General features: G+C 49.0%; 1 protein-coding gene across 1 annotated transcript in view; it reads right to left on the bottom strand.

The window, feature by feature from the left end:
* VPS36 (vacuolar protein sorting 36 homolog) overlaps nt 1-8,205 on the bottom strand; it is a 195,061-nt gene extending 186,856 nt beyond the window's left edge. Inside the window, exon 1 of the mRNA XM_085621780.1 lies at nt 7,945-8,205. Coding sequence (XP_085477906.1) covers nt 7,945-8,040 — 96 coding nt within the window. The 5' untranslated portion in view covers nt 8,041-8,205. The remainder of the gene's footprint in view (nt 1-7,944) is intronic.
* Between the last annotated feature and the right edge of the window lie 1,920 nt (nt 8,206-10,125).

The following is a 10,125-nucleotide window of genomic DNA, read 5'->3' on the forward strand; positions in this document are numbered from 1 at the left end:
GCATTCACCAGGTTGGTTTAAGTCATTCTAGATTTAAAATTCATCAAACCAGGTTTGACGATAAAGATTTGTCAGACTCTAATTTTTCATATTCGTTTTTTTATTAGAAGCACACAGAACAGCATCTGTGGAGGCTGTGGAGTTTTATAAAAGCAATATATATGTCGATGAATTCAAGGATTTTTTCTAAAAAGGTATGCAATAATGTGGTGAATAACTGGCTTAATGGCAAACATCTAGAGAGAGAGGTGCACAGTTTAGCTCAGGTGACTTCAGAATTGAGCTTGGAACGTAGTGTACTTTTAAGAAAAGATACATCTGTACTAAATTGTATAAATTCATTATTTTTTTTAGGTGGGTCCACGATTCTTTCATTTATAAACCTACTGCTGGTATTATTGATTTCTCACAAGGTGTTTTTGTGGTGGATTGTATACTTAAGATTGCGGTCTCGGATAATATGAATCAATTTGTTTAAGAGTATGTGAAGTTTTTAGAAAAAAATGCTATTAAGAATTACGTTCAATTCTTATATAATCCACAATCCAATGGTTTAGTAGAACATGTCAACGAAGTGCACAAGCAAGAGGAGTAAAGGAAAATTAAGTGATAAAGATGCTGTGCTGTTTCTACGGCACATAAAGTGGTGTAATGAAAATGTTCCTAGTAATCATGATGGAAAGTTTCAATTCTATTAAGGACGCGGAGACGAGGATAATGCTCAACTTTCTTTTATTCCTTACTCCCGCATCTTCAACTTTAAAACAACAGCAAAAAAATAGCATTCCCATAGTGCATGCAGTAAGGGTCCTCTACAATCCACCAATCGGCAGTCCTCATGGTTCCCGAGGGCATGCTCTTTTTATGTCACTTCCTCTTTCTTTTCCTGCTCTCCAGCAGATCAGTGTGGTTTCCCTCTCGCTTGTTCAAGGCAAGGGGAATTTAAGCATAATTTAGCTTGTTTAAGCATAAATTAAGCGCACTTAATTGTATATTTGTTTTGTGGCTATGTGATACGCGTACGCGCTTGCTTGCGTCGTTTGTTTTAAACAGTTCGGGGCCGCAGGAGCGTTTTATTCGCTCTGCTCGAGGTTGCTCTTGAGGTGATTCAGGCTGGCAGTGCGGTGCGCACGCACAAGACAGGGGGCGTGTGCCTGCACGTCTCGTTGGTCCGCACCACGTTGGTAACAGCAGGACCAACGAGTGTCAGGTGAACGCCCCAGCAGTCCGCCACGCCACCTCTGCCGTCTCTGAAGCCCTGAAGCCCACTGAGTGGGTCCGTAGCTTACTGCTGCCTCCACGAGTCTGTACTGAACGCCGTAAGGCGAGCGCATGTGCTGTGTTGGTGTGGGGAGGCTGATGGGGGCAGGCCCAGATGCATCCAACACCCATTAGACCTTCAGGGTGAGTCGCCCCCTAGCGGATTAATAGATCCGGATAGCACACTCGGTTTTGCATAAAATCCAGTGATTTAGACACATGTATACCAGCCCCCCGATATAGTAGTGCCACTACTAGTGCAAAGAGCACTTGGGGTATATAAATATATTTGTTGCTATAAATATTACTGGCCTAACTAGTATAGTGCTCGCTCGTCATGGAGGATGACTACACAGAGGAGGAGACTCTGCAGGTTCTCCCCCTTGACGATGAGTTCTGCGACGCGGTGGATGCGTCCATCCACCAGGCGGCAGCAGCTGCAATGGGCCCTTTTGAGCGCTGCATAATGCAAATAGCATATGCTTGCCAGGCCGAGCAACCCCAGCACGCTCAGAAGCGCAAGAGCACCTCAGGCATGGATATGGGGGCATTTGAACGCTTGAAGAAGGCGTTCTTAGCCTGGCCAGACGTGGTGTCGCAAGATACCAACCCGAGATTCCAGAGATCTGCATGTGGACAGAGAGGACTCATTGGGGGAGTCCGCTGATGGAAGCAGGTCCATCCAGACCCTGGCGCCCTATGGGGTCCCTCGCCACAGACATACCCAAAGAGTCAGAGGAGCTTTCTGATATGCTGGTTCCTGAGGATCTAATACATCGCCGGTCCTCGGAGTGGGTCCCCTCCCCCAAAGTTTTGGCGTTCGTAGCAGGACGCTTGCGCAAACCTCCCGAGAAGGAGGCAAGGGCTTGCCTCAGGGCAGAGTGTCCCCAGGCCCCATCACAAAGGTTTTAGAATTGGCGAAGGAAGCCAAATTGACGGGCACCCCTCTTTCCTCGGAAAGAGTTTCGAACTGGGCCCAATGCGCAATCGTCTTCCTGAGCAATGCTAATTGCGCCCTCTTTACTGAGAGGAGACCTCTTTTCTGTTAAAAGTGGATCCCAACCTGGGAGACTTGGCCTCTTCTGAGGCAGGCATGGGGGCGCAAGGCGGTGTCTTCGGAGAGCCGTTCATAAATTAAACTTACCAAATTCGTCGCCACATTTACATCTCTAGGTAAGGCGCAATCCTCCATTAAGACGGTTTTCCACCCCAGAGTTTTTGTCGGGGCTGGCTGTGGCAGAGGACGTTTGGCCAGCCGTTTCTACACCCAAGGCCCTCAAAGAGGCGGCTAGAAAACCCAAGAGTCAGACAGGAGTTCTTCCAGTCAAGACGAGGCTACAGAGGCAGCGGTGGCAGAGGAACAGTTAGAGGCCAACCCCTGGCCACATCAGGTGAGCCTTTCCCCCCTTCCACATTTAAAGGTGGGCGGCAGGTTGGCGGTTTTCATGCACAATTGGAGGACTATCACCTCCGACGCATGGGTGTTACAGACCATACAAAGTTTTCAAACAGAATTCTACGGTTCTCCCGTACAAGAGGTTCGACCTCAACCACTGGTTTTTGCACGCGATCAGGTCGAACTCATAGACCAGGAGGTGGCAGATCTGCTGTAAAAAGGAGCGGTTGTTCCCACATGTCTTCACCCAAGAGGTTTTCTCGGCAATGTTTTTCTGGTAGACAAATCAGACGGAGGCCAACGGCCGGTAATAAATCTGAAGGAGTTCAACCAATGGCTGATCTATCGCCACTTCATGATGGAGGGCATCCATCAGCTGAGGGATCTTCTTCAACCCGAAGATTGGATGGCCCGACTGGATCTGAAAGACACGTACTTGGCGGTCCCCATCTTCCCTGCGCACCGTCGCTTCCTACAGTTTCCATGGAAGGATCAGGTGTATGAGATTGCCTCGCTCCCTTTCGGTCTTTCCTCTGCCCTGTGGTGCTTCACCAAGGTTCTCAAACTAGTGGTGGAAACACTAAGAGCCAAAGGCTTTCGCCTCATCATTTATTTGGACAACATTCTGCTCTTGGAGCAATGTCCTCTCCGCCTCTCACAACAGTTGCAGGAGACAAAATATCTCCTTCAGGACGTGATCAATGCCAAGAAGTCGCTTCTGACGCCTTCCAAGCAGGTAACCTTCCTGGGGTTCATCATAGACTCGGTGTCCTGCACCTTGAGTCTTCCGGCGAGGAAGATATCCAAGATTCGTAGAGAATTGAGGCGAGTACTAGCACGTTCCTCCACCTCATTGAGGCAAATTGCTCAGTTGGTAGGCCTTCTTGCGTCATGAATTCAGGCGATTTTTCCTGGTCCACTCCACTACAGAGCGTTGCAGCGCCTGAAATCCTCTCATCTCCGCAGGGGTCTGCAATATTCCGACCAGGTGCCCATTACAGTGAAGTGCGCAGGGAGATGAAATGGTGGCTGGATCATATGGACGCCTGGAATGGCATAGCCATATTTGGCTGTGAACCAGACTTACTGATAGAGTCCGACGCCAGCAAGTCTGGCTGGGGAGCTCGGTGCGGGGACTCCTTTACAGGGGGAAAGTGGTCCGCAGAAGAAGGTCAGCTCTAAATTAATTGCCTAGAATTGAGGGCAGAATACTTTGCGATCCAGTGTTGGACGAAGGACAAGGCTTCTTGCGGCATACTTCTGAAGATGGACAATGTTTCGGCGGTCCATTACATCAACCATCTCGGGGGAACAAAGTCCAAGGCTCTGCCGGATCTAGCCAAGGATTTTTGGATGTTTTGTCTCTCCCACAATATTTCGGTGACAGCGGAATACCTCCCAGAGGCTTCCAACATGATAGCAGATTGGTGCTCCAGGAGCCTATGGCAACTACATCCACCGCTCTTTCGGAAACTCCACAGCACGTGGTGACCCTTTCTCGATAGATCTCTTCGCGTCCTGTCTGGACCACCAACTTCTGCGTTTTTTCAGTTGGAAACCGGACTGTCTAGTGGCCGCTACGGACGCATTCCTACAGGATTGGTCCAAAGAGACGGGGTACGCCTTTCCCCCGTTCGCAATGATAATGAGACTCACGGCACAAATCCGCAAACAACAGGCGAGGGTAGTTTTGGTCACCCCGTACTGGAGGTCTCAAGTGTGGTTTCCAGTTCTTCTGGAACTTTCTTGGGATTCTCCAATCCTTCTACCCGAGATCCCATTCTTCTGAGGGATCCCCAGGGCGGTCCCCAACCTCTAGTCCAGCAAGGACGGATGCCCTTGGTAGCATGGCGGATTTCAGGCATCGCTTGAGAGTCTCAGGCCTATCGAATAAGGCTCAGGAGCTAATATGAGCGGCTTGGGCCGACAGCACAAACAAACGCTACAAATCAGCATGGACCAGAAGGGGTGGTTTGTGTGTTTGGAACGATCAGGATCTCATGGGGTGTGAAGTGGTAGCCATTATGAACTTCATGGCATCATTGGCAGCCTAGGGCCTGGCGTACAGCACTATCAATTCTTACAGGTCGGCAATTTAGGCAGCCCACTTACCAGTCCTGGGAGCCCCAGTCGGTGAACACTCATTGATTTGCAAGTTGATGCGAGGGATTCGCCTCACACTTCCTCCGGAGCCCAGCTATTCTTCTTTATGGGATGTCAATAAGGTCTTACGCCTGTTCCAATCTTGGCAACCTACTAAATATCTGTCCCGCAAGGAAATATCAGCTAAGCTGGCTATGCTTTTGTGCTTAGTATCATGCGGACAGGTGTCAGAGCTCTGGACATATCTGGAAGGGTTTTTACCCCTGAGGGGGGTCACCTTTCATATTGTGCGCAGAACCAAGTCGGATTCTAGAATGGTGTACTACCCGGCTTTCGATTAATCCCCAAAACTGTGCGTGGTCAGATGCCTCAAGGAGTATAAAAGTATGATGGAAGTGACTCGTCCACCAGAGGGAACGCCAGTTATTGACTTCCCTAAGGAAGCCTTTCAAAGCGGTTACGACACCAACCATAGCCCGTTGGATCAGATGGGTGATGCAAGAAGCGGGTATAAATGTCTCGCAATTTGGAGCCCACACGCGAGGGGAACAATGGCTTCAAAGGCTTTTTTCATTGGGAGCCAGGCTGGAGGATATTATAAACGACGCAGACTGGTCATCAGATTCTATGTTTAAAAGATTCTACTTTAAACCAGTCATGGACATGAAACTGATAGGAGAAGCAGACAAGGAGCAAGCATTGGTAAATGCAGGAAAATATGCTAAAGCCAATAGAAATGGAGGAAACGTAAGTGGAACGCACAGAAACCAATGAGAAGCCAGGAAAGAGAGGAGGCAGGATGTAAATCCCTTGTAAGTTTATATTAAAAACAATAGATTTCTCAAGCACAGCACACTGCCTCGGAAGTAGGACACATGCAGCAGCAGCAGGGGCCCACTTTAAAGCAAACGCTGAGGCAAGCCATGGTAAGATATAGTGGCAGTGACTTCAAATAAAGCAACACCAGGTTTAAAGTGCCACAGGTATTGCAGTGGGTCAAGTCAACAGTGGGAAAGCTTAGCTAAGAGTCTGTACACAAGTTGAGCCATGAAAGTACTTGGCCTCTAAATCATGCAACAAAACTGATGTACAAATATGAACATTCTATTCTAAATTAAAAAAGTGCATCTCTTTAACATGAAAATGTGTGACATCTTAGCACAACAGAATAAGTGACTGCACTAGGAGGTATTTACTTAGAAACATTCCTGCCCTCAGCCTTAATGACAATACCATTAGCGAACTAAGAGGTGAGTCAGTTATCATGTGTAGTATATGTGATGGCCTAGATTCCTATTATACATGATGCAACACTACAGTCTTTTAAACCAAAGGCAATACTTTTTAGTTCAGCGCAAATCCCGAACTTGCAGATTTCAAGATGCTCTCATATGCCATAATGCAGAAAAAGGAGACTTGGTGAAATAAAATATTTGCCTGGAATCACAAGGTTTGGTGAGATTGATCCCACGTTTTCTGGTTTCACATTGTTCAGCACCAGGATCTGAGGTCAGTACCCACTTCACCAGGCCACTCGTATCCCCTCTGCAGCTTATAGCCTGGCTGGGTCTTTTATGGTTGTCCCCGACTTCACTTGTCCCAGACAGACTCTTCCCCGATACATAACCTTAGTCTTTCTTTCCAACTGTCCTCCTCACTTGTTAGTTTTAGTCACCTGCAGCACACTCGGAGAACTTGATTAGCTGCGTGCATCGAGAATCATCCTGGATTCTGAGTTCAAAATGGACCACCAGATCAACTCTGTCTCATCCTCCTCCTTCCACACCCCCACCTCCTTCGTAAGACCTTCAAATGGATCCCATTCGAACACAGAAAGACCGTCACTCACGTCCTGGTCACCAGCAGACTCGACTACGGCAACGCACTCTATGCCAGAATAAATAAAAACCTCACCCGCAAGCTACAGAACATCCAGAACGCCGCCGCAAGACTGGTCCTCCACCTACCAAAACACTGCCACATCTCCCACCACCTGCGCACACTCCACTGGCTCTCCGTCGAGGCAAAAATCACCTTCAAGATACTCACCCACGCATACAAGGCCCTCCAAGGCACCGGACCTGCATACCTGAACAGCCGACTCAAATTCCACACACCCCAAAGGACCCTCCGATCAGCCCAACTCTCCTACGCCGTGGTCCTCTGCTCCAGGAAAACCAGATCTAGAGGACGCTTTTTCTCCTTCCTTGCGACCAAAGCCTGGAACGCCCTTCCGCTCCACCTCAGACAGACATCGCTTCCCATCTTCGCAAGAAACCTCAAAACCTGGCTCTTTGACAGACCCCCTCCTTGATGAAATGGATCCTGTAATACCCCCCCCCCCCCCCCCACCCCCCCCCTAGCGCCTTGAGACCCTTACGGGTAAGTTGTCGCGCTTAGCAAACGCCTGATTGATTGATCGATCGATCGAGACAGTTCTGGAGGACATGGCAGGCTGCAGTGAGCGTGACGCAGACCATACACCTCAGAGTCTAACACCTCTTGTGCAAGTGCCACACACCTGAGGGTAGACCTTACCCATCTTGTGTCTGAGTCACCCAGCACTATAAAATGCTGGCAGTAGCTGGATGCCAGTTGTGATGATGAATAGTTGCTTGGCCCACAGTACTATCACATTAAAAGCCCAAAGGCGTAGGGGTTGGCGCAGCTGTTTCAATGCAATTTCTAGAACTTCACCGTGAGCAGTTTAAGGTATTTTGTGACATTTATCTTGTTTCATGGATTTCATTACTTGGTTCAGACCGCAATAAAGCGTCCCTCGAAGTGTCATGCACAGGCAATGCAATGTCACACATAAGCACGATGAGACCATGGAAATGCCACTCATAAGCAATCTAAAAACTTGATAGCTATACAAAGCTGCTATTACTGTATACTTCAAAGTATTTCGCAAGTGTCAGACTAAAAGATACTCTAATAATCGGGAGAATATATCGAAGCTATGTATAGAGGGTCTCACTCAGGAGTTACTGCCTAAGTCACAAAGCTTGACATTTTAGTGTCAGGCGAAACGTCACTAGTTGATTCAATATATAAAGGCACGGGCAGCCATCTACGCCTCCATTCATGTGCCAGACCGTGCTGTTTTGCCTGACTCTGATATGGAATCACTCGAATGCAGACTCGCCCATGCGCAGTCTGGAGTTTTAGAGCGCGTCCCTTACCTTCTCTTCCCCATCGTAGATTCGCACACCGCGCTGTTGAATCACCAACGTCTCATTCATTTCGAGCAGTCCGGTGGCCCACACAAAGCGGTCCATGATTACGACGCCCTAACATCTAAAAGAAACTGTCCCTTGCGCAACGAAGTGCGTTGCACGGCCACCGACACACACCAAGGCCTGTACCAGTTCCGTATTTACTGTCATTGGCCCTGCCTCCTTCTCTCCCTCCTTTGCTGGCAAGACAGCGCCACCTTCCTGCTGGCATGCGTATAGCAAGAGCTAGTCTCTTATGAGGTTTAACCTGCGCGAAATATTTAAATGGGAAAGCGATACATACACTGATAACTTTTTCAACGTATGTGTCGACCAAGCTAATCATTTTGGCTTTCATAAGGGCCCCAGGTCCACACACACAGAACTGTGCAAGTGTTCTGCTAGACACAGGGTCCTTGACAGATGTGATAGGGATTCTATTTCAAGACCGGAGACTTCAGACTATGCATTCTCCTCTTTGCTTTATTTTTAACAGCAGAGCAGGCATAGCTGCCAAGTTTTCAGATTGCTACTGTGTGACAGTTCCACGGTCTCGGCCCGCTCATGTGTGACATTCCACCAGGAGAACCAAACAGTGAAATCCATGAAATGGGATAAATATCAGAAATTACCCTAAACTGTGCAGAGAGAAGCTCTAGAAGTTGAATTTAAACAGCTGTGTTGGCCATGACATCCTTTTGGATGGCCATTAACTAAGCTTTTGGGTTAAAAAATAATAATAATGATAGTACTATGCATGGGCCAAGCAACAGTTCATCATCATAGCAGGCGTGCAAGTGCCGCCAGCATTTAAAATGCTGTGAAACACAGATACACAGATACACAGATACAAACGTCTGTGAGAGCAGGTCCAGACCAGCTACCACGAGGTCAGTCACCTCCTCCTGACTGCTGCCACCAGCTGGACTTCTATCCTGACCTGACAGACAGACAGCCAGCACCAGTAAGTGCTGATAAAACAGCCCTTCAGGCCCCAGCACTGCTATCCCCTCAAGGTCTCCAATGCCCCAGTAGCCTTGCCACCCATTTATCCCGCCCTTCCGCTTCCCTCCTACCCCCAGGACCTGCTTAATGGAGGCTGCAGCCCAACTCCATTGAGCAGGTCCAGACCAGCTCCCACAAGGTCAGGCGCCTCCTCCAGACTGCTGCCAGCAGCCGGACTCTATCGTGACCTGACAACCAGTCAGCAGCAGTAAGTGCTGGTAAAACAGCCCTTCAGGCTCAAGCGCTGCTATCCCCTCAAGGTCTCCAGTGCTCCCAGGAGCCTTACCACCCCTTTTTCCCCACTGTCCCAGATCGCCGTTTTTCCTGCCCTCCCGCTTCCCACTCTCCCGTTTTACCCCTCCCCAGCACCACTGCCAGGATGAACTTAATGGAGGCTGCAGTGGCCACGTGCCAAAAGCAAGCCTATCTGCACCCGCCTGTGCCTGGGCCAGGAACCCTGGCCCTCCGGACTCCCACAGGTACTCCGCTGCTGAGCTCTGTAGCCTAGACCCCAGATGCAGCAACTGCTGCCTCGCATCTTCCTACTCCACAGCGGGACCGTTTCACCTTTCTCCGCTGCCTCTTCACCTCCACTTCAGGACTGACCATCTGTATGACCCCGAAGACAAAACACCATGGAACACCTTAATTTCCAGCTCCATACCAATGACAAAACCACCCTCAGAGGCACCCTCGCATACGGACCCTTAGGACCATAAACCAGCCTCAGTAACACCATCACAGAATTCATCACTCCACTCGCCATCAAATCCTAACACTTCATCTTCCTGGGAGACCTCAATTTTCACTTGGAGAACCTCACAGACTCCAATTTCATTGCCTTTCTGGAACGTATGGACAACATAGGCCTCACGCAGTTGGTCTCAGACCTCACACACCGAGCTGGATACATGCCCATCTTTACGTACAGTAACAGAATCAGGTACAGCCACACCATGGAACTCACCTGGTCCGATCATTCCATCGTACACTTTACCATCACTAGATGCCCTTGCACCACCCCAACTGCCACAGCGGCCCTTTCCACAGATGGACCAAGGTCACTCAACACCAATGGACCAACACCCTCAGCCTCTCCAAACCCGACTCCTCCACCAACCTGAACCAAGCAGTAGAGAACTT

This window comes from Triturus cristatus, chromosome 8 (genome assembly GCF_964204655.1).
Source record: "Triturus cristatus chromosome 8, aTriCri1.1, whole genome shotgun sequence".
NCBI classification, from domain to species: Eukaryota; Metazoa; Chordata; class Amphibia; order Caudata; family Salamandridae; genus Triturus; species Triturus cristatus.